This window comes from Chrysemys picta, chromosome 16 (genome assembly GCF_011386835.1).
Source record: "Chrysemys picta bellii isolate R12L10 chromosome 16, ASM1138683v2, whole genome shotgun sequence".
Classification (NCBI taxonomy): domain Eukaryota; kingdom Metazoa; phylum Chordata; order Testudines; family Emydidae; genus Chrysemys; species Chrysemys picta.
In genome coordinates this window covers 5,246,362-5,270,462 of record NC_088806.1, presented here as the reverse complement: position 1 = coordinate 5,270,462, position 24,101 = coordinate 5,246,362, and the positions used below count along the sequence as shown (strand labels likewise).

General features: G+C 49.8%; 1 protein-coding gene and 2 non-coding genes across 3 annotated transcripts; 1 reads left to right on the top strand and 2 right to left on the bottom strand.

Moving 5' to 3' along the window:
* Positions 1 to 2,077: 2,077 nt before the first annotated feature.
* TRNAG-UCC (transfer RNA glycine (anticodon UCC)) lies at positions 2,078 to 2,149 on the bottom strand. Its single transcript has one exon. It is a non-coding gene; the product is annotated as a tRNA-Gly (tRNA).
* A 2,596-nt stretch (positions 2,150 to 4,745) lies between these two features.
* Positions 4,746 to 4,818, top strand: TRNAC-ACA (transfer RNA cysteine (anticodon ACA)). Its single transcript has one exon. It is a non-coding gene; the product is annotated as a tRNA-Cys (tRNA).
* Positions 4,819 to 11,556: 6,738 nt separating this feature from the next.
* On the bottom strand, positions 11,557 to 23,193 carry LOC112061033 (zinc finger protein OZF-like). Its single transcript, XM_065570410.1, has 3 exons — positions 23,151 to 23,193; positions 14,844 to 14,957; positions 11,557 to 14,506 (listed from the first exon to the last, which is right to left on the bottom strand). Exons 1-3 carry the CDS (start codon positions 23,191 to 23,193, stop codon positions 12,978 to 12,980), a joined length of 1,686 nt encoding a protein of 561 aa, XP_065426482.1. The 3' UTR covers positions 11,557 to 12,977.
* Between the last annotated feature and the right edge of the window lie 908 nt (positions 23,194 to 24,101).

Genomic DNA, 24,101 nt, shown 5'->3' with positions numbered 1-24,101 from the left:
ATTCATATAAAGGCTCATTTTCTCCTGGTGAGTGGTTATGAACTGGGTCACATCCCCTCCTACTTGTGCAGATTATAGAGTCTCTGGCTTTTCCAAATGCTGTGGGACGAGTTCCTGAGAGAGTGCAGGGGATGAGAGAGCAGGAGGGGAACAGCAGAGAGAGTGAAGGCAAGAAATACGGGGGAAGGGGAGAGAAAGGGATCAGGAGCACAAAGAAACACTCAGTGGCTGAAGCCAGGAGGTTGTCCCAACTCAATCCTGCTCATCACAGGTGTTCAGCAAGAGGGGAAGTAGCAGATTTTCTATGGCATTTTTGCCTGACCCATTTGAATGGTTAATTCTTGCACTGATTGCCAATTGATCCTAACTAATAAGCTGAGGATAGTAGGATTCTTGTCTCGGGTTCAGGCTACACAGCTCACTATCAGGCTACACACCTTCCAGGGGTATGGCGAGGATGCTAACACTGAGGGCAAAGCAAAGCCATAGTGATTTTTATTAGAATCAGTATAAAAGACAGAAAAGCTCCAAACCACAGGCATAGACAGCAAGAATCCAGGATTGGGGATATCGGTGGTGTCATTGTTTGCATATGAACTTGGACTTACGTACTCACACCCTTCCTTGAGGACCTGGCGGTGAGAGACAAAGGCCTGCCCAACGGTCCAGGTTCCTCAATGCCCAAGATTGATGGTAGCTAACAATAGAGCTGAAAGGTCAGAGGATGCAAAGCAAACACCCTCAACACGGTGGTTTGCCCTGTTATAGGGCCTGAGCGTGGCCATGAATATTCATTCTCGTGCCCAGCCTTCCACATCCAAATCTAACTTCCTCCCCCTCACAATACTGGGGTGCACCTAGCCGATAGGTTAACATATTGATGCTGTTTAACTCATTATCACCCACACCACCTATTGCTCAGACAAGTTGGTGGTTTGACATCTGCCAACGATTCTATCCTAAAATGTCCAAGCCCAGGGTCACGTCAATGTTCCTGTCTGGTACTGACAGTTCCCAACTCCTGCTATGGAGCAAGCTATTCCTAGTTCCCCTAAATCTGAGGGTCGCTGTCAGGCCATGTATCTGTGCCAAGAGTCACAGGCCTACCACACTTCCGCTAACTTGCTGAAGCTAACGTTTTACAGCTGATACAGGCCTGTAAGTGCCCCCTGTTCCTGTTCAATATAATAAAGATTAAATTATAGGCTACAGCGTAACAGTCTGAACTTTGCTTCTAGCAATCTGAGTTCAACTAGCAGTGGGATCTCAATATACCTGAGTCTTTGCTCTCCCCCCTTTCTATTATTATTTTGAAATGTTTGGCTTAACCGTGATCTTCTGCTTACCTTTATATTTCCACTTTCTCCCCATCATGCATGAGCAGGATACAAACACCTCCGACAGCTGGAATTATAACACTGAAGACAAGTATCGGGGGTAGCCGTGTTAGTCTGTAGCCACAAAAACAACAAGGAGTCTGGTGGCACCTTAAAGACTAACCGTTTTATTTGGGCATAAGCTTTTGTGGGTAAAAATCCCACTTCTTCATATGCATGGAGTCACCTGAAGATGCATGCAGTCATGGCTTTTTACCCACGATCTATCTGTTAGTCTTTAAGGTGCCACCAGACTCCTCGTGACTGAAGAGAAGGAAATACAGATGCATGTCCCCACGGTTTCTGATTTTCTCAAATGGCACATGTAGAGTCCTGTAAATCTGCGGCTATCTGGGGCAGAGCGGGCAGTGGGGCAGGAAGTCTCTGGGGAGAAGTGGAGGATGGTTGGTGGTCAGGGGTTTGGGACAACCCCACGTCACTGGTGCATGGTGAAGCCCTGCAAATCTGCGGACAATTTTTGCAGATTGTGGATACGAATTGTGTATCTGCGCAGGGCTCTAGACACAAGGATGACTCCTACTGCTCCCTCTCTAGCCCTGTTCCTTGCGATCCCCTCACTGTGTCTTTAATGACTTGCTGGAATTTGGGACATAAATCCTCTGACACTTGTGTTGACAATGTGATTAGAGCACAATGTGACTGAAATTAAACCAATTCCAAACAAGGAAAAAACACATCGCTGCATTGGCCGGGAATCGAACCCGGGTCAACTGCTTGGAAGGCAGCTATGCTCACCACTATACCACCAATGCATCTGGCAAAATGCATTCTCCCAGGTGTCACATGTACTAGCAAAATGACGCACTCCTGCAAAGCTAGTGAGCGAGATGAATGGGAAGGCGGCAACCTGTCAGCTCTAAGCAGAGAGAGGCTCCCAGAGTGGCTGAAATGTGGAGAGGGAGGTGCTACATCCCAGGGTGAGGGGTCACCCACTCCTCCCCTCCAAGAAGGGAAATGAACATAAATCACCAGAATGACAAACCTTAGTGGAGACAGCTCCTTTGTTTGTGTGAGTTCTTGCTGCGTACAGCGGGGTTCGTTGCTGCTGCTGATTCCAGTCTGTGGGGTTGTCAGTCAGGTTGTCTGTCACCTTCTCTGGGTGTGTGGTACATGTGGCAGCCCCCGCTCCTGGGGAAATAAAGTTTTTGTGCAAAATAACAAAACTTTTCACCGAAAGGAGGGAAAGGAAATGGCCCCACGAAAGCGCCAGGACATAAGGAATGTAACAACAGGATTCCTCTAGGCGTGACTCTGACGAATGATTGATCTCCCCTCATTTGTATTTGAAGAGCTGTTTAGTTTTACTCTTGGTAACCTACAAGTCTGATACAATTGTATCGATTGTGACACTAGGGTTGAAGGATTAAATCATATTATGAAACAAATGTTTAAAAAACAATCTGAACTTGAGTTTTCTGTTATGAAAGGCTGGTTTCCCCAATTCAGTTCGAAATGCTGGTCTAGAAACCCCCCTGGGATCCCTACACACGGCAGTGGGAGTGAAAGGAGAAATCCTCAGCCCTGCCCTGAGTTTTCAGGGGCTGGGAGGGGGCAAGCTGAGGTCTGTTACTGCACTGGCTGACAATAAAACTTCTCTCTGCTCAGATCTAGCTTGTCGTAATGCCCCAGCCTTGTCCGATAATTTGCATTGAAGTTCAGCAAACTAGGTCTGTAGTTCTTCTATTCCACCATTGTAGGGTTATCAACCAGACCTGGACAGTGCTACCAGAACGCAACCAGTCAACTAATGGGGTGGAGCCTACAGACAGTATCCTGTTCATGATGCCAATTATGTAAATGGGGGAATGGTCCTGCTATTGTGGGGAACTTTCCTGGCTTCTGCACGACCCTGGTGGAATCGGATAGGGAAAGGATCGGAGTCCTCGCTCCAGTTCCCTTTACCCGGAGTTCTAAGAGACAATAGTCTGTAACCCACTAACGCCCCTTTGACTGGAGAGGCATTAACAGGCCACTTAACATGCAGTGGTCTCTTATAATAGTTTAGGATTAGGGTGAAAATTGTATTTTTAGTTATATCTGTAAAATAACTTAATTCCTATGAAAATAAACGTAGTTCCAAATATACTAATAGCAATGACGGAGTCAAATGTTAGTGAGTCACGCACATGATTGTGTTCGACAAACATAAATGCCAAAATAATTAGAAAAATAAATTACTGTTCTTAATAAAAGAGAAAAAAACCTTAATCACATATGTTAAAATTAAGTAATTACATTTTTAGTGGAGTGAAAAACAATTGACTAAAATAGAGGAGATAATGGCAGTAACACAGGGTGTGCCTGTTAGAGAATGCAAGCAGATTCTATTTATTTTTATTTAGTGTACAAAGTACCTGTGTTAAAGAAGTGTTAAACAAGCTATAAGCCAATTAACAACCCCCAGTTTTTTTTCCTTTCCCCTCTATAGCTGATGACATGCTGGGTGTAGAGTTCCATACCACCCTGGGTGCATGTAATCACCTGAGGATCAAGAAGTGCCCAGGCCCTGCAGTCATTGGATTGCACTTTGCTGAGGATCTGGCTATGGGAAAAGCAGCTTCTGAGGATTAATTTAACACCATATTTTGTGTTTATTCATTGATTTTAAAGGCAGGTTAAACCTCTGTGAACATCTGATCTGACCTGCTGCCTAACAGTCCAGAGAATTTTACCCAGTGAGTCCTACATGGACCCCAACATCTTAAGGTTGAACGAGGCCAGATCATGCAGAAAGTCATCGTGTTTGGATGTAAAGATGTGAAATGCTACGGGGGAAAACTGGCCCATATTTCAAGCTTAAATTCTGCAATTTCTACATCTAAGCATAAAACTCAGATCTGCCCTGGCCATGAATTAAGCCCAGGCCTGCTGGATGAGAGACAAGAATTCTCCCACTGAACCACAAGTGTGCAAAATATAAAAAGCGACCTATGCACTATGGGCCCTACCCATTGCCAGAGCCCCCCTCTGCTACAGGGCACAGGGGTGTGGCTGATACTCCTGGGAGTTCTCTGCTTCTGGTCAGACTGGAATTCTTTAGGAATGATATAGAAATTAATGGGTTGAAGTTACATGTGCCCTGTGCCTTTAATGGATTGGCGCAATGGTGAGGAGGTTAAAGGGCACAGAGCTGGGTAGCTGGGTGTGGTCCCTCAAAAGTTGTTGTGCTCTGGTGAGCCGGAGCATGTGTGGGGATTGTGCAAGGTGTGGTGTTTATGTGCATATATAAAATTTAATGAACTGCCATTTTTAAAACACCCATGTCTCGGAATAGAAGAAAAACCTTTTGAAATTGGGTGTATCCTTCATAATCCACAAGATGAGTATGTCCAACAATGCATTATCATAGGGAGTATAGCTTAGTGGTAGAGCATTTGACTACAGATCAGGAGATTCCCTGGTTCAAATCCAGGTGCTCCCTGAGAGGGTTTTTTTTTTTTTTTAATGGAAATATATTTTCATATCCATTTCCAGTATGTTCAGGAATTCCACTGAATGGGGATGCTCAAAATGAATTTGAACACTTAACATTTCCCTAGGCACCCGGGGTGTAGTACAGGGCCCGGAACCGCTGCCGGAAGGTTTCGGGGCTGATGTCTAGGGCGTCTAAAATGGCCGCCTTTACCCGGACATAGTCTTGTGCATCCTCCGTGGACAACCCCCGGTAGACCGTTTGTGCCGTCCCTGTCAGGTATGGTGCCAGGAGGGTAGCTCACTGGTCTGGCGCCCACCCAGCAACGTGTGCGACTCTTTCGAAAGTCACTAGGAAGGCCTCAGGTTCATCCTGTGGTCCCATCTTAGTCAGTCTTACAGGCAGGGTGACACGGGGAGCCCCGTCCGGGTCTCCTGGCTGGGGCCCCGCGGGCTGGGGCAGAGCGGTTGCCAACTGTTTTAAACACTGTTGCTGGAACTCCCGGTTTTGCACCGTCAGGTCCTGTATCAGCTGCTGCTGCTGGGCCCCAGCTGCTGGACGAGCTGCTGCTGCTGTTGCTGTTGAAGCTGGGCCGCCTGCTGTCGCTCCTGGCTCTCCGTCAGGAGCGTGAAAAGTTTAGTTAAATCCATGTCTCCTCTGGGGGACCACTCCCCCCCGGACCCCTTCTTACAGGGGTCTAGGGCTCGTGCCCACATTCTGGGCAAGAGGTCCCCACTTCTGGTACCACGTGTAGTAGGTTTGGGCCGAGGTTCGGTCCTCAGCGGGGCTGTGGGGTGTCCCAGCGCCTCGCTCTGGTCTGGCGGGAGTCCGGGGCAACGGGCACACAGTTAGGGGCTCAGGCCCATAAGCAGGGACTGAGTCCAGAGGTCCAAAACCCAGGCCCTTAAGCAAGGGCTGAGGCAAAGTCTATAGCGGCCCAGGCCCTAAGTCAGGGCGGGGCAGTAATCAAATAGTCAATCAGAGGCCCAGGCCCTTAAGCAGGGGCTGGGTCGGGGTTTGTAGCAGCCCAGGCCCTAGATCAGGGCAGGGCAGCAAGCAAATAGTTAGTGAGATACCCAGCCTAGGGTTACCATATTTTGTGCCTCCAAAAGGAGGACACTCCACGGGGCCCTGGCCCCGCCCCCAGCCCCGCCCCGCCCCAACTCCGCCCCTTCCCCAAAGTCTCCGCCCCCTCCCCTGCTTCCCGCAAACATTTGATTCGCGGGAAGCCTGAAGCAGGTAAGGCGGGTGTGGGGGGAGGAGGCGCGGCCCAGTCTGGCCCCCCCCGGCGTCTCCAGCCTGGGTCGGCTCGGGCCCTGGGGTGCCGGCCCCTGGCCGAGCACCCCCGGCCCGCCCAGCACTGCCGGTCCCCGGCCCGGCCCGGCACCGCTCCGCCGGCCCGGCCCCCGAGCCCCCGGCACTGCTCCACCGGCCCGGCCCCCGAGCCCCCGGCCCGGCACCACTCTGCCGGCCTGTCCCCCGAGCCCCCGGCCCGGCACCGCACCGCCGGCCCGGCCCGATTTTTCCGGACATGTCTGGCTTTTTGGGATTTCCCCCCGGACGGGGATTTGGAGCCCAAAAAGCCGGACATGTCCGGGAAAATCCGGACGTATGGTAACCCTAACCCAGCCTCTCTAGGCCAGGGGAAAAGGGGGAGTCTGCCACCCAAGGAGTGGGTGGTAGGGGGGACGCAGGCCCTCCCACTCCACTGCATCCCAGCCCGGGGCCCTAGCAGCGACGAAAACTCGCTGCTGTCAGTGGGGATCCTGGCCGCAACACACTGACATCGGCTCCGGCAGTGTAGCAGCCAGACTGGGGTCGGCTGCCCCCGGGCTACTTCCACACTCCCCCTTGGATGGTACCTGGGCCATCTTGCTGTCGTCGGTGCTCTTCACCAGCATTGGCTCCTCCGGGTAGCTGGCACGGGGCAGGCCCGGCTCCTCCGGGTAGCTGGCACGGGGCAGGCTCGGCTCCTCCTTGGGGTAGCTGGCATGGGGCAGGCTTGGCCAGTCCTCCTCGGGGTACCTAGCACGGGGCAGGCTTGGCCAGTCCTCCTCGGGGTACCTGGCAAGAGGTAGGCTCGGCCGGCCTGGTGACTCAGCAGGCCGGTTGCGGCCTGCGGCTGTTTCCCAAGCGGGAGCTTGGCCACGGACGTCTGCTCCCTCCGCCGGCCTGGGCTCCACTGAGCTCTGCAGGCGAGCTTTTATACTTCCGGGTCGGGGCCGTGACCTCGGAGGGGCAGGTGCCTGACCCGGTGGCTCCGGGAGGGTTCGGCCCTCAGCGGGGCTGTGGGGTGTCCCACCGCCTCGCTACACAAGGGTAAAACTAAACCTCTCTTCAGATACAAGGGAGCGTTTGTGTTCATTCCTGCCAGCTACACAGGGGTTTGATGTTGCTGCTTTCAATCCTCCGGCTCTGCTGGGATAAGGAACAATTCAGGCTGTCACTGAACTGAAGGAGGGAGATGATTTTCTGACTGGGAGGCACCCCTCTCTTAAAGGTGTTTGTCTAGCAGGCAGCCCTGGTTCCCAGGTCTCTCCTGAGGGAAGAAAGTGTCTATGTAAAATACCAACACTTTTAAGGGCGAAGAGGGAAAGGCGATGGCCACATGATGGGGCCAGCATGAACCACAACATGTTATGTGGGATGACTCTGGCCTTGGCTACACTGGTGCTGTACAGCGCTGCAACTTGCTGCGCTCAGGGGTGTGAAAACGCCCCCCCCCCCGAGCGCAGCGAGTACAGCGCTATAAAGTGCCAGTGTAATCAGAGCCTGCAGCGCTGCACGCTCGCTCGCAGCGCTGCAAGCTATTCCCCTCGGAGAGGTGGAGTACATACAGCGCTGCGAGAGAGCTCTCGCAGCGTTGGTGGCATGACTACACTACAGCGCTGGGAAGTCCCAAGTGTAGCCAAGGCCTCTGAACATTGACTGATCTCCACTCCCTTGTATTTGAAGAGATGTTTAGTTTTACCCTTGGAAAACTATAAGGCTGAAGCAATTTTATGGGACACTAGGATTGAAGGATTTTGTAATGCTATAATTAATTGTAAAAAAAATCAAACCCAGTTAGTTTAAACTTGAGCTGCCTGTTATTAAAGGCTGGTTTCCCCAGGTCAGTTCCAAAAGTTCTTCTAGAAACGCCCTGGGTTCCTCATGCCTTGGTGGGAACTAAAGGGAATCGTCCAGTGCTGCCCTTAGCTCCGGGCAGATTTTCCAGGGGAGGGGGTGGAATTGACTTGCCTGTTGAGAAGGGAGCCAGGCCAGTTCTGGCAGAACGACGAGAACTCCCCCCATCTTCCCAGCCCCACGCCTCTGACCCCCAGGGGGCCCAGCATGTTTGACTCTAGAGCGTGCAGGGGGCAGCAGCTGAGGCCAGTGGACAGCCTGGGCTTGGCAGATGCTCAGAACAGAGCACCAGAGGCCTCTACTGGCTCCCTCCTCAGCACAATCAGTCCCCACCCCTGCGACAGCAGCCTGGAACTAAGGGCAGTGCCCAGTGGTGGTGGTGGTGGGGTCTCTTTTTGCTCTTACTGGGGTGAGCAGGGACCTGGGGGTGTTTCTTGCAGAGCAGTTGGAAGTGAATTGGGGAACCAGCTTTTAATAACAAGCAGCTCAAATTCAGACTAATTACTATTTTCTTTATAATATAAAAGAATTCATACGTAACTGGGCAGCAATTATTGGAACTCTCTTCTCCTAGTGTTTCCGGCCGTAGAAAGAAACAGCTTTTTGGCTTTTCATGATACAGGAGTCAGGTTCATTCACTGTTCAGAGGCGACACATGGGGCTGTCACGTGCCCTGCCCCTCCGGTATCAGGAGGTACAAGTCGTCTCTGCTGGGAGGGGCAGCTTGTCCCCTTATTGTCACATTATTGTCCTGACTCCCCGGCAGATGACCACTCTCCCTCCCCTGCCCCTGGAGGGAGGGTAAACCCTTTACCCATGTCTCCAGCTCCCTTCCTTCCTCAGCAGCAGATCTCTAGGTTGTGTTAAAAACACTGCATGGTAGTTCTGGCCAGCGGGTGGTTGGAGCTGGCCATGCTATAGGAACTCTAGGAAATGACACAAAAAATGTCCTGGCGCCTTTTCTGTGCGGGATTCTGTGGGCAGGAGGAAAAGGCCGCTGTCTCACCAAGAACCAGCCGCACTGGATGTGCTGTGAGCACAAACACTCCTCACTCAGCCTCTCTTCTGCAGTCATCCCTCTGCATTGCTCCTTCCTCAGCCAGCCCCAGAGACACAGGCTGTTCGGTCCCCTGACAGCTCCCTGGTGCCGGTGACCCTTAGATGCAGGACACCCAGCAGGATCTGGGGGTGTCTCCTCTCTCAAAGGGCTGGCAGGCTCAGGCCAGGCCCCTGGAGTGGGGTTCACTGTCTACTTACCCAGGTGCCAGGGAATCCCACAGTCCCTTTGTGATGTCAGGTGAGGGAGGGGTCTGGGCCCAGCTGAGCTGCCCAGGGAGAGGGGGCAGGAGGGGCTGGGGCCTGCCTGCCTCTTCTTGGGTTTTGAAACTGACAGGAGATGTGTAGCCAGAGCGAGACTCTGGAGGGAGCATAACTAGGGTTTGTTATTAGTAGAAATTCAGATCAATGGGAAGCAATTAATCACACAGCAAAGGGTTGTGCAGAGAAAAGGGGCCTGGGACGGGGAAGAAATCTGCTAACTTCTTCCTGGGAATTCATGCGATTTTCTTGTCCTTCTGCCTTTAAGAAAGACACCCAGGAGGGAGGTGGCAAAAACTCACCCCCCGGAGAATTACTTTGAATCTTTTTCCTTTGTTTCTTCCCACCTTTGCCAGTGCAGACAGGAAGGACATGCCCCAAAGCGAAACCCCCAAGCCAGCCCCCTGAACTCTGGCCAAATTGTGTTGGGATCCAAGCTTCCCAGCTTGGCTCTGTTTGAGAGAAAGACAGCTTCTCTCCCGAAAAGGGAAAAGGTTCCTGGGACACATTATTCTGCCCAGTGAGTCTGCTGCTAAAATTTTGGAATGAAGGAACAGCCCGTTAGGTCCTCAGGATGTAAAGTTAAAATCTCAGCAATGGGCAGTAGGACATGGTGTGTGGATTATGGGGAAAGGAGCCCCCAAAACAGCCTGGAGGTCCCTGCTTCAGACACAGGCAGGTTTGTTGTGCGTTTAATGTCCCCTTCCAAGCTGCGTTTGGGGTTTGATAGGTTTAAAGGATGCCTGGCCAAAGGGAATTTTCATTGTTCTCTTTCGAAGAGTTTAAGCCTGGAATTGGCTTTGCTAGCTGGCTAATATCTAGCTGGCAGCCAGGGCCTATCCTCTTTATATTAATTAAATACTCCTGGGGGAATTCTGCGCCACTGCGCCATGCAGAATTTTGCAGAATTCCCTGTCTTCCCCACAGAATTTCTGATCACCATTAGGGGCTGCTGGACTCTGCAGAGCCCGGCTCGTAGGGCCTGGGAGACCCTGCTAGCTCTGGCAAAGAGTGGGGAAGGGCAGGGCTGCACCACACCACGTCCCCTGACAGGGCAGTAAAGAAGTTGGGGAGAGTAAAGACTCTGGGGGTGCTGGTGTTTGGGCCGGGGGCTGCTCCATGGCCGGACTGTGTGGGGAGAGGGGTGCTGGTGTCTGGCCTGCAGCTGGACTCTGCAGGGAGCGGGTGCTGGTGTCTGGGCCGGGGGCTATCCCACAGCTGGGCTCTGGGGGCATGGGAGTGCAGGTATCTGGGATCTGGGGGCCCCACACAACCCCCTCCAAAACCCCCCAACTGGAACTGGGTTGTTGTAGGGATTTCTTTAACTCTTCACTCCTGGGGGAATCATTTTTGCTGTTGTCTGTGTTGTTGACAGGTATTTTGAAATAAATTACCAAAATAACTGAAGCTGGAGTGATTATATTGTGTTATTTTGACAAATAAAATATGCAGAATTTTAAAATATTGTGCACAGAGTTTTTAATTTTTTGGCACAGAATTCCCCTAAGAGTAATTAAAGGGCAGAGTTAAGGTTACCCAGTGGAATATTGTCTGCCTTCAGAACCTCAGCTTCTACAAAACTCACATGTTTGAAAACTAGGAAATTCAAAAGTTAAGGTTGCCCACACAACCTTAACTCTGCCCTCTTTCAGTCATTCCCCAATGTTCCCTCAAAACACAAACATCTTCACTCTGCCAACACCACAGTGGCTGAAAGGCACAATCTCTTCACCTCCATGTACAACCCTTCAAACTAGACCCCCAACTTCAGCTGAGCCTGAGCAGACACAACCCCAAGCCAGGGCAAGCCAGACAGGAGTGGTGACTGGCCCTGACCATTACAGTGAAAGCAGAGAAATCCACAACCAATCCATCTGTACTTACAGATAAACCCCCATTCCACCAACCCCTCATGAGGCAGACACTGCCCCAGCCCACCTCTCCCCTCCCAGCTCCCTACTCCTGAAAGCCTGTGTAGGGGAGCTAATTTTCCCTTGTGATGCCCTGAGCCCCCTAGGATGCAGTAACAGAGGGTCCTGTGGCACCTTTAAGACTAACATGTATTGGAGCATAAGCTTTCGTGGGTGAATGCCCACTTCGTCAGACGCTTGACACTAGGATGCAGTGGGAGCTGAGATGGGTTTCCACCCCCCTCTCCCCACAGCTGCTCTCATGTGAGAACCAAAGGATTAATACAGAGGGAGCTGATAAAGGCTCCGACTTGGACTGGCTGATCTCCACCCAGATGCTCCATGGTTCTGACCCATGTAGCTTATTGAAAAACATGACTCGCTATCTCTTTGTTTATTTTAATGAAATGTATAAAACAAATAAAATGAAGAACACAGCTCACTAAATCTAAACTATTCTTAACACCACTCAACTAGCTCTGTATAAGTCACGTTCAATTTTATATAAAATTAAATTCCAGAGCAGGTTCCATCGGATGAATCAAAAATCAGGAGAGCAGATTTCCCTGTCGCCTTCTCCTCTGATCCATTCAAACCAGCTTCACTCCACATTATTATGGAGTCGTGTTATTGACAACAACAAAAATTAGCATTGTCGTAATAAGGAAAAACTGCTGAGTTTCTCATGTGCAAATGATCCCAGCTCAGCAGGGAAATGTCCAGAAGTGACTTTGTCAATAGACAGAAACTGGGATTTAAACTCGGAATGTTCGCACTGTGTTTGGGATCCACGGAAATTCCCCATCCAGGTCTGGGACACTTCCATCTCCAGCCCTAACGAGTCGGATTTAGGATCAATTTGCTATGAAGTGCAGAGACTTTGTGGGAGGTGGAGGGGTAGATCAGAGGTGGATAAACTCCATTGTGGCTCAGACAAACGCCAGCGCTGCTGGAGTGAGCGGGCCTAGTGACGGCGATGGGGAAGGAGGTAATCCCGCCGACTCACCCCCTTTCCTTCTGGTGTCGCAGAGGCTGAAATGATACATTTGTCCCACTCCTGCTCCTCCTCTTTGTTATATTGAAATAGATTTTAAATGAGGAAAATGGGGAAAAAAACAAACAACCCGCTGCCCAGCACAACCTGGACCAGTGTGAGAACAACTGGGGATGAGACAATCTGTCACCAAAGGGGGAACTTGGTGACTCTAACAATCGCTCTGCTAGTGCAGTGAGAGTATAAATGTGATGCTCAGGGCTTGTCTTGAGTATGAAAATTGTTGTTGATTAGGACAGGTCAAAGGGGAAGGTGCTAGCTAACCCCAACCCCTGTGCCTGGGCTATGTCAGCACGGCACATCTAGCAGGGTGTTTACATTAGGGTAGCTACCTCCAGCAGGCCGACTCCATGGAAAATCCTAGAGGAGGCAAAGCCCAGGTCGATTTTTGCTCAATTTAGCTACTTGAGGTCACTCCTATTTCCCACCCCTGGGCTGATGGACACTCCTGGCAGGAGAGAGACACTCCCATGATGACTCACATTAGAAAGGAGCTGGTAGAAAGGACCACAGGATTCACTCCAGAGAAGGGCGACCTGCAAAACGAAAAGCAGGCAACTCACCTGGGGGAGCTGAGAGAACAGGGTGACGCAAATGGTGCAAACAGCCCTAAAAAGTCCCTGTGTGGGAATTAGCAAATGGCTTTAAAACAATCTTTTCTCTGCCCTGCACAAAGTGTTTATGGTGTGTCTCTATCCTGTGACATCGCTGATGTCTATTAAGGTGTGAGCTCCGGATGAAACTTTTCCCACATTCACAGGCTACTCTCTTGGGTGGATCCTCTGATGACTGATGAGACTTGAGCTCTGAGTGAACTTTTTCCCACACTCACAGCATACATAGGGTCGCTCTCCCGTGTGCATTCTCTGATGATTAATAAGGTCTGATTTAAAAGTGAAGCTTTTCCTGCACTCAAAGCATCCATAGGGTCTCTCTCCTGTGTGGATCCTCCAATGTTTAATAAGGCCTGAGCTCTGAGTGAACTTTTTCCCACACTCACAGCACTCATAGGGTCTCTCTCCTGTGTGGCCTGTCTGATGTTTAAAACGGTTTGATTTCTCACTGAACTGTTTCCCCCATTCAGAGCATGTATAGGGGCGGTCTCCCATGTGGATTCTCTGGTGATTAATAAGGCCTGAGCGCTGAGTGAATTTTTTCCCACACTCACAGCACTCATAGGGACTCTGCTCTGCGTGGCCTCTCTGATGTGCACTAAGGTTTGATTTCTGACTGAACTGTCTCCCGCACTCACAGCATTCATAGGGGCGCTCTCCTGTGTGGACCCTCTGATGTTTATTAACATCTGATTTGAAAGCGAAGCTTTTCCCGCACTCACAGCATTTATACGGTCTCTCTCCTGTGTGAATCCTCTGATGTCTAATAAGGGATGAGCTCCGAGTGAAGCTTTTCCCGCATTCACAGCACTCATAGGGTCTTTCTCTTGTGTGGCTTGTCTGATGTGTAATAAGGTTTGATTTCTCACTGAACTGTTTCCCGCACTCACAACATTCATAGGGTTTCTCTCCCGTGTGGCTTGTCTGATGTTTGATAAATTTTGATTTCTCAATGAATTGTTTCCCGCACTCAGAGCATTCGTAGGGGCGCTCTCCTGTGTGGATCTTCTCATGGTTAAATAGGGCTGAGCTCTGAGCGAACGTTTGCCCGCACTCACAGCATGTATAGGGTCGCTCTCCTGTGTGCATTCTCTGATGATTAATAAGGACTGAGCTCTGAGTGAACTTTTTCCCGCACTCACAGCATTCATACGGTCTCTCTCCTGTGTGGATCCTCTTATGTCTAGTAAGGGTAGAGCTCCGAGTGAAGCTTTTCCCGCACTCACAGCACTCATAGGGTCTCTCCCTTGTGTGGCTTGTCTGATGTGTAACAAAGTTTGATTTCTCCCTGAACTGTTTCCCACACTCACAGCATTTGTAGGGCCGCTCTCCCGTGTGGATCCGCTGATGTCTAATGAGGATGGAGATCAGAGTGAAGTGTTTCCCACACTCAGTGCATGTGTTTTTTCTCTCTTCTGTGGGTATTCTCTGCTGGGCTGTGATTTCCTTGGAGTTCTGGTGAGTCCCCTGACAATTAATGGATTTGCCCACTTTCTCCCTGGGCTGGTTTCCCTGCTCCCTCTCTGGCCTGTCCTGACTCTCACAGGCTTTTCCCTGCACACAACACCTGGACACATTCCCTTGGGATCCTTGCGATAATTCCCCGTGTTCTTCCACTTGTTCAGCATCTTCCTGCTGAGGATTCATCTCCTCGTTCTCATTCACCATCCCAGCACCTGCTAGGATAGAGAGAGAAACTTCAGAAACAGGGGCAGAAAACGGGGAAACAAAGCAAAATTAGAGCTGGAGAGACAGAAAAAAAAACGCAGGTAGCGAATTCTCCTAAACTCTTCTCCACAGTGGCGAGAAGAGGGGATGTGGAGGCAGAATTGTATCCGTCAGGTAGGGAGCTGCTGCCAGCTGTCAGTGAGGATGGGTAGGAAGTCGGGAGCGATAGCTGCCCATAGGGTACAAGGCCTCCTGAACTTCGAGAGCTCCCAAGGCCATTTTAGGGAGTCCCAGCTCCTTCCTTCAGGCACTGAGAGTTTTTGAATTGGTTTAATGATCCCTCACCTGCACAGGCAGCTCTTGGGATCTCTCCTTCCTCAGAGCCCTGAAGATCCAGGAGCCACGGCTCTGCCCCTCGTTCTAGCTGGGAGATCACATCAGGTTTGGAAACAGGAAACCCTGCTGAGGGGACAGAAAACAAGGGAGATCAGGGGAGTTCATGGGACATTTCTCACAAAGAAGAGTCTATTGGTTTAACCCCAGCCCATTTTAAAGCAGTCAAATCCCGGTGGCAGCTCCCCAGGTGCTCAAAGGTGCAGGACACTCTGCGTATGAGGGATTTAACTATCCCCATCTCTGCTGGGAACACACACAGCCAGACACTCCCGTGACATTGAGACAGAAAGGGTCAAGCAGCTCGCAGGCTAAATGATCCAAATTCAACCTTTAGAGATATGCTAGAAAAGTATGTAAATAGTAATTAGGGCTATTCCTTATAAATAGTTAATGTAGCCATGTCCCATAGATGAGAGCTCTGAAATGCAAACTGGTATTGTGAGAGAATTAGAGGTAATACTAATTCTATGTGTTTACTTATACCTTGTTAGATGTTAGCCAGGTAAACAGACGGTTCCTGTGTGTCACTATATCTACTGATTCAGAGATCAAAAGGAATATTAACATTTAGAAGAAACTTGGGTGTAATAATGTCATCGTCTATATTTCTCTTTGAAGTTTGTAGTAAATGGTCTATGAACTGCTCATGAATTTGAGATTGAGCCCTACCTCTGATACCTTTCAGACAAAGTGTGCTGTGCATTTTTCTTGCATTCTGCAGAAGTTCCCTTTGGAAGTTTTGCCCTCTGATACCAACATGTTTGGGTTAAAAGTAATAGTTTAAAGTGCTCTGAAATCCACATGCAGACCCTTGCCCGGTCTGCACTTAAAAGTTTTGCCAGCTTAGTTGTGTCATAGAATCATAGAATCATAGAATATCAGAGTTGGAAGGGACCTCAAGAGGTCATCTAGTCCAACCCCCGGCTCAAAGCAGGACCAATTCCCAGCTAAATCATCCCAGCCAGGGCTTTGTCAAGCCGGGCCTTAAAAACCTCCAAGGAAGGAGACTCCACCACCTCCCTAGATAACGCATTCCAGTGTTTCACCACCCTCCTAGTGAAATAGTTTTTCCTGATATCCAACCTGGACCTCCCCCACTGCAACTTGAGACCATTGCTCCTTGTCCTGTCATCTCCCACCACTGAGAACAGCCGAGCTCCATCCTCTTTGGAACCCCCCTTCAGGTAGTTGAAGGCTGCTATCAAATCCCCCCTCATTCTTCTCTTCTGGAGACTAAACAATCCCAGTTCCCTCAGCCTCTCCTCATAAGTCATGTGCTCCAGACCCCTAATCATTTTTGTTGCCCTCCGCTGGACTCTTTCCAATTTTTCCACATCCTTCTTGTAGTGTGGGGCCCAAAACTGGACACAGTATTCCAGATGAGGCCTCACCAATGTCGGATAAAGGGGAACGATCACGTTCCTCGATCTGCTGGCAATGCCCCTACTTATACAGCCCAAAATGCCGTTAGCCTTCTTGGCAACAAGAGCACACTGTTGACTCATATCCAGCTTCTCGTCCACTGTGACCCCTAGGTCCTTTTCTGCAGAACTGCTACCTAGCCATTCGGTCCCTAGTCTGTAGCAGTGCATGGGATTCTTCCGTCCTAAGTGCAGGACTCTGCACTTGTCCTTGTTGAACCTCATCAGGTTTTTTTCGGCCCAATCCTCTAATTTGTCTAGGTCCCTCTGTATCCGATCCCTACCCTCTAGTGTATCTACCATGCCTCCTAGTTTAGTGTCATCTGCAAACTTGCTGAGAGTGCAGTCCACACCATCCTCCAGATCATTAATAAAGATATTAAACAAAACCAGCCCCAGGACCGACCCTTGGGGCACTCTGCTTGAAACCGGCTGCCAACTAGACATGGAGCCATTGATCACTACCCGTTGAGCCCGACGATCTAGCCAGCTTTCTATCCACCTTACAGTCCATTCATCCAGCCCATACTTCTTTAACTTGGCGGCAAGAATACTGTGGGAGACCGTATCAAAAGCTTTGCTAAAGTCAAGGAATAACACATCCACTGCTTTCCCCTCATCCACAGAGCCAGTTATCTCATCATAGAAGGCAATTAGGTTAGTCAGGCACGACTTGCCCTTGGTGAATCCATGCTGACTGTTCCTGATCACTTTCCTCTCCTCTAAATGTTTCATAATTGATTCCTTGAGGACCTGCTCCATGATTTTTCCAGGGACTGAGGTGAGGCTGACTGGCCTGTAGTTCCCCGGATCCTCCTTCTTCCCTTTTTTAAAGATGGGCACTACATTAGCCTTTTTCCAGTCATCTGGGACCTCCCCCGATCGCCATGAGTTTTCAAAAATAATGGCTAATGGCTCTGCAATCTCACCCGCCAACTCCTTTAGCACCCTCGGATGCAGCGCATCCGGCCCCATGGACTTGTGCACGTCCAGTTTTTCTAAATAGTCCCGAACCACTTCTTTCTCCACAGAGGGTTGGTCACCTTCTCCCCATGCTGTACTGCCCAGTGCAGCAATCTGGGAGCTGACCTTGTGCGTGAAGACAGAGGCAAAAAAATCATTGAGTACAGTTATGGGTGTGAAAAAAATGGGTGTCAGTTATGGGTGTGAAAAAAATCACCCTGCTAACCAATGTAAACCCTTGAATATTTTCCATCCATGTGCAGGTTGAATTTTGTTATGTGCAGCACCAATCTCGAGGTATGTGCGGATGTGCACCACCAGTGCAAACAAAAACTCTAGATATAATATATATTCTTAAACAGTTCATAGGTATGGAGGAAGAAGAAAAAATATGAAAACAAGGGATAATTAACAAGTTGCACTGCCTAAGATGTTTATTTAATATGAAATCAAATACAAAGAAAATTAACACTGTTCTCGGAGTACATGCATTTTATCATCCTTTCTAACAACGCAAGTTAGTAAACACATCAAAATGTGGCATACTGAAAACAGCTATAGACATAAAACAAAGCCATGGCCATTAAGCAAAAGCATAAAAAATATGCACTGGAGGCCCAATTTAATAACCTACTCCTACCATAGACCACTAAACAGCGGCGAACAGCAGAGGCTAACAGCGGGAGTTTGCCTGGGAGCTGTCCGAGAGGAGGTACGCTAAGTGCTGCATTAGGGGGGCTGTGTTGGTGAGTATCTGAGTGTCTGCTGCTGGGACAGTTGGTCAGTTTGACCGTGTGCTTGCTTGCTTGTTTGTTTGAAAAGTGTGAATTGGGAGTGCTTTGTTCCAGGTGGGCCTTGAGTGGGCCTGACTGGTATATAAGGGCAGTCAGCAGTGAACCAGCTGAGCGGCGAACAGCAGAGGCTAACAGCAAGAGTTTGCCTGGGAGTTCGCGTGGGGAGAGCGCACTGAGGCTTTCATCTGCAGGTTTCTCTGAGTAGTTCCTGCAACAGTTGAGGAAGCTCTTAAGAGGACGGTGATATGGAAGGTAAGCGATCAGCTGTTGTAACCTGCACAGGTTGTGCCATGTTTGTCTTTCTTCCACAGGACAGAAGCGACTTTGTCTGTACAAAGTGCAAGCTGGTCTCCATAATGGAAGAGAAGGTTCGAGGGCTGGAGAAACGAGTGTCGACTCTGCGTTGCATAAGGGAAAATGAAGATTTCCTGGACAGACATCAGGAGATGCTTCTACAGCCACAATGTTCTGAAGATTCAGAGCAGGCGCAGCAGGGACAGAAGGATTGTGAGGAGGTTTGGCAGCATGTGACCTCCAGAAGGAGAAAGAGGAGCGTCCATGCACCAGCAATGGAGATACAGGTGAGCAATCGTTTCCATGTTCTCTCTACAGGTACTAATGTGGAGAGTGGACTAGATGACCCATCTGAGGGAAGGGAGCAGAAGGAGACTCCATCGATTGGAAGGCAAAAGATGCACCGTCCTAGGGATGGGGGTTCCACGACCACCACTCCCAAGAGGAGGAGGAGGGTGGTGGTGGTTGGGGACTCCCTCCTCAGGGGGACTGAGTCATCTATCTGCTGCCCCGACCGGGAAAACCGAGAGGTCTGCTGCTTGCCAGGAGCTAGGATACACGATGTGACGGAGAGACTGCCGAGACTCATCAAGCCCTCGGATCGCTACCCCTTCCTGCTTCTCCATGTGGGCACCAATGATACTGCCAAGAATGACCTTGAGCGGATCACTGCAGACTACGTGGCTTTGGGAAGAAGGATACAGGAGTTTGAGGCGCAAGTGGTGTTCTCGTCCATCCTCCCTGTGGAAGGAAAAGGCCTGGGTAGAGACCGTCGAATCGTGGAAGTCAACGAATGGCTACGCAGGTGGTGTCGGAGAGAAGGCTTTGGATTCTTCGACCATGGGATGGTGTTCCAAGAAGGAGGAGTGCTAGGCAGAGACGGGCTCCACCTAACGAAGAGAGGGAAGAGCATCTTCGCCAGCAGGCTGGCTAACCTAGTGAGGAGGGCTTTAAACTAGGTTCACCGGGGGAAGGAGACCAAAGCCCTGAGGTAAGTGGGGAAATGGGATCCTGGGAGGAAGCACAAGCAGGAGAGCGCAAGAGGGGAGGACTCCTGGCTCATGCTGAGAAAGAGGGACGATCGATGAGTTATCTTAAGTGCCTATACACAAATGCAAGAAGCCTGGGAAACAAGCAGGGAGAACTGGAAGTCCTGGCACAGTCAGGGAACTATGATGTGATTGGAATAACAGAGACTTGGTGGGATAACTCACATGACTGAAGTACTGTCATGGATGGATATAAACTGTTCAGGAAGGACAGGCAGGGCAGAAAAGGTGGGGGAGTTGCGTTGTATGTAAGAGAGGAGTATGACTGCTCAGAGCTCCGGTATGAAACTGCAGAAAAACCTGAGAGTCTCTGGATAAAGTTGAGAAGTGTGAGCAACAAGGGTGATGTCGTGGTTGGAGTCTGCTATAGACCACCAGACCAGGGGGATGAGGTGGACGAGGCTTTCTTCTGGCAACTAGCAGAAGTTGCTAGATCGCAGGCCCTGGTTCTCGTGGGAGACTTTAATCATCCTGATATCTGCTGGGAGAGCAATACAGCGGTGCACAGGCAATCCAGGACATTTTTGGATAGTGTAGGGGACAATTTCCTGGTGCAAGTGCTGGAGGAACCAACTAGGGGCAAAGCTTTTCTTGACCTGCTACTCACAAACAGGGAAGAACTAGTAGGGGAAGCAAAAGTGGATGGGAACCTGGGAGGCAGTGACCATGAGATGGTCGAGTTCAGGATCCTGACACAAGGAAGAAAGGAGAGCAGCAGAATACGGACCCTGGACTTCAGAAAAGCAGACTTTGACTCCCTCAGGGAACAGATGGGCAGGATCCCCTGGGAGAATAACATGAAGGGCAAAGGGGTCCAGGAGAGCTGGCTGTATTTTAAAGAATCCTTATTGAGGTTGCAGGAACAAACCATCCCGATGTGTAGAAAGAATAGTAAATATGGCAGGGGACCAGCTTGGCTAAACAGTGAAATCCTTGCTGATCTTAAACGCAAAAAAGAAGCTTACAAGAAGTGGAAGATTGGACAAATGACCAGGGAGGAGTATAAAAATATTGCTCAGGCGTGCAGGAGTGAAATCAGGAAGGCCAAATCACACTTGGAGTTGCAGTTAGCAAGAGATGTTAAGAGTAACAAGAAGGGTTTCTTCAGGTATGTTAGCAACAAGAAGAAAATCAAGGAAAGTGTGGGCCCCTTACTGAATGAGGGAGGCAACCTAGTGACCGAGGATGTGGAAAAAGCTAATGTACTCAATGATTTTTTTGCCTCTGTCTTCACGCACAAGGTCAGCTCCCAGATTGCTGCACTGGGCAGTACAGCATGGGGAGAAGGTGACCAACCCTCTGTGGAGAAAGAAGTGGTTCGGGACTATTTAGAAAAACTGGACGTGCACAAGTCCATGGGGCCGGATGCGCTGCATCCGAGGGTGCTAAAGGAGTTGGCGGGTGAGATTGCAGAGCCATTAGCCATTATTTTTGAAAACTCATGGCGATCGGGGGAGGTCCCAGATGACTGGAAAAAGGCTAATGTAGTGCCCATCTTTAAAAAAGGGAAGAAGGAGGATCCGGGGAACTACAGGCCAGTCAGCCTCACCTCAGTCCCTGGAAAAATCATGGAGCAGGTCCTCAAGGAATCAATTATGAAACATTTAGAGGAGAGGAAAGTGATCAGGAACAGTCAGCATGGATTCACCAAGGGCAAGTCGTGCCTGACTAACCTAATTGCCTTCTATGATGAGATAACTGGCTCTGTGGATGAGGGGAAAGCAGTGGATGTGTTATTCCTTGACTTTAGCAAAGCTTTTGATACGGTCTCCCACAGTATTCTTGCCGCCAAGTTAAAGAAGTATGGGCTGGATGAATGGACGGTAAGGTGGATAGAAAGCTGGCTAGATCGTCGGGCTCAACGGGTAGTGATCAATGGCTCCATGTCTAGTTGGCAGCCGGTTTCAAGCAGAGTGCCCCAAGGGTCGGTCCTGGGGCCGGTTTTGTTTAATATCTTTATTAATGATCTGGAGGATGGTGTGGACTGCACTCTCAGCAAGTTTGCAGATGACACTAAACTAGGAGGCATGGTAGATACACTAGAGGGTAGGGATCGGATACAGAGGGACCTAGACAAATTAGAGGATTGGGCTGAAAAAAACCTGATGAGGTTCAACAAGGACAAGTGCAGAGTCCTGCACTTAGGACGGAAGAATCCCATGCACTGCTACAGACTAGGGACCGAATGGCTAGGTAGCAGTTCTGCAGAAAAGGACCTAGGGGTCACAGTGGACGAGAAGCTGGATATGAGTCAACAGTGTGCTCTTGTTGCCAAGAAGGCTAACGGCATTTTGGGCTGTATAAGTAGGGGCATTGCCAGCAGATCGAGGAACGTGATCGTTCCCCTTTATCCGACATTGGTGAGGCCTCATCTGGAATACTGTGTCCAGTTTTGGGCCCCACACTACAAGAAGGATGTGGAAAAATTGGAAAGAGTCCAGCGGAGGGCAACAAAAATGATTAGGGGTCTGGAGCACATGACTTATGAGGAGAGGCTGAGGGAACTGGGATTGTTTAGTCTCCAGAAGAGAAGAATGAGGGGGGATTTGATAGCAGCCTTCAACTACCTGAAGGGGGGTTCCAAAGAGGATGGAGCTCGGCTGTTCTCAGTGGTGGGAGATGACAGGACAAGGAGCAATGGTCTCAAGTTGCAGTGGGGGAGGTCCAGGTTGGATATCACTAAAAACTATTTCACTAGGAGGGTGGTGAAACACTGGAATGCGTTATCTAGGGAGGTGGTGGAGTCTCCTTCCTTGGAGGTTTTTAAGGCCCGGCTTGACAAAGCCCTGGCTGGGATGATTTAGCTGGGAATTGGTCCTGCTTTGAGCCGGGGGTTGGACTAGATGACCTCTTGAGGTCCCTTCCAACTCTGATATTCTATGATTCTATGATTCTATGAAATCTTCAGGGAAAGCTGCTCTCAAAAATGAAGCATCTGCCAAAACACTAGCATGCTACCAATCCCCACCTAAATCATCCCAGCCAGGGCTTTATCAAGCATGACCTTAAAAACCTCTAAGGAAGGAGATTCCACCACCTCCCTAGGGAACCCATTCCAGTGCTTCACCACCCTCCTAGTGAAAAAGTTTTTCCTAATATCCAACCTAAACCTCCTGTTGCCAGCCCAAAAGAGCCCGAGGAGGCAAACAGCGAGGTTTGTTGCCCGGTGTGCTTTGCACCAGTGAAGACACCGAGGTGGAGAAACAAAGCAAATTTATTCGAGATCTCTGAATAGGCACTAGGAGACTGCACTATTACCACAAACCCAGAATGCTTCACCATAACTAGCCTTTCCATTGTTACCTTGTAGGTCCCGTAGGGTGGCTTGTGGGGAAAGGGCAAAGAATGCAGCGCCGGTGGCATTTAGTAAAGGAACAGTGAGACTTATACCAGGACCAATATAAAATCTACACTTACTAATGCCTGCAAACCAGGTATGATTACTTGTACTGGCTTGCTGATAACATATGAGACCAGCGGGTGGAGAGCGTAGATGAATAGGCTGGGGCTTAAGAGTGCTACTATAGTGGGAATTCCAAGAGCCATTGTGTAGGCCATAAGGAGCTTCCGCAGTACAGTTAGATCGCAGACTTAAATTGTCAGAGGTGCTACTGCTGGTAACCATCCACCTTTGACAATAGTCTGACCAATTTTGGGGAACTACTCTCCAGGGCAATCCCGCTGAATGGTGGGGAGTCTGGGCACATATCCAACAGTGGGAGAGATTGAACTCACGGGCAAAGGCAATTTTCAGGGCCTCATAGGTATTGATAGCCATATCTGCAGGGATGGCTCCCCATCCTGCATGCGATGTGGATGAAACATTAGGTAACAGAAGGAGTGCTTCTGTGACAAAAAGGAATGTTGTGAGAGACCCTAAACCTGAACCCATATTGTGATTACAACAACCCAAATGCCCAGTGGATAAGAAGTATTGATATCAAACAAATCAAAAAATAAAAGGACCAGGACCAGAGGTTAGGTCGGCCTACTGTGAATAGATAAAACCAATGCTCAGGGTTCTCGCGGGGAGTATGCTGTGGTTGTTCAGAAAGATCACAACGCATTCCCAGTGACCCTTACTGTCTTTTGAATAACAGCTTAAGTCCCAAATCGTCATTAGCAGTCTTCTCAGCAGGCTGGACAGTCCACTGTTCAGGAGCGGGTACTGCTTTCAGTCAAGAGTGATGAATCCAGTTCTTGTGTCGTTCGATCTTTGCTGCTGTGTGGGAAACAAGCAGGACGATGTGGGGTCCCTTCCACTTCTCTTGGAGAGGCTCGTCCTTCCAGGTCCGCACAAGAACGGAGTCACCAGGCTGCAGGGAGTGGACCGGGGTATCCAGCAGAAGAGGCTGTGAATCTTTGGTGTATCTGTGAAGAGAAGAAAGAACAGCAGACAGAGAGCACATGTACTGAGACAAGAAACCACACCCCATCTCCCACTCCCCTGCCAGAACCAGGGTGCCATTCAGAGGCCATGCCCTTCCAAACATAATCTCGAAGGGACTAAGCCCTAACCTACCCTTGGGGAGAGCACGAATGCGGAGTAACACAAGGGGCAAAGCATCATGCCACCTAAGAGAGGGCTCTTGACAGACCTTTGAGAGGTGTCGCTTGAGTGTCTGATTTGTGCATTCCACTACTCCACTGGCTTGTGGTCGCCATGGTGTGTGGAGCTTCCAGAGG

Bases quoted from the DNA above. Each gene is read 5' to 3' on its own strand.
- LOC112061033 (XM_065570410.1), bottom strand. From the start codon at position 23,193: ATGGCTATCAATACCTATGAGGCCCTGAAAATTGCCTTTGCCC. The intron at 14,958-23,150 runs GTGAGTTCAATC...TCCCCTCAGCAG, and splicing joins CCTGAAAATTGCCTTTGCCC to GGTTTCCTGTTTCCAAACCT. The intron at 14,507-14,843 runs GTGAGGGATCAT...CTATCCTAGCAG, and splicing joins CCCAAGAGCTGCCTGTGCAG to GTGCTGGGATGGTGAATGAG.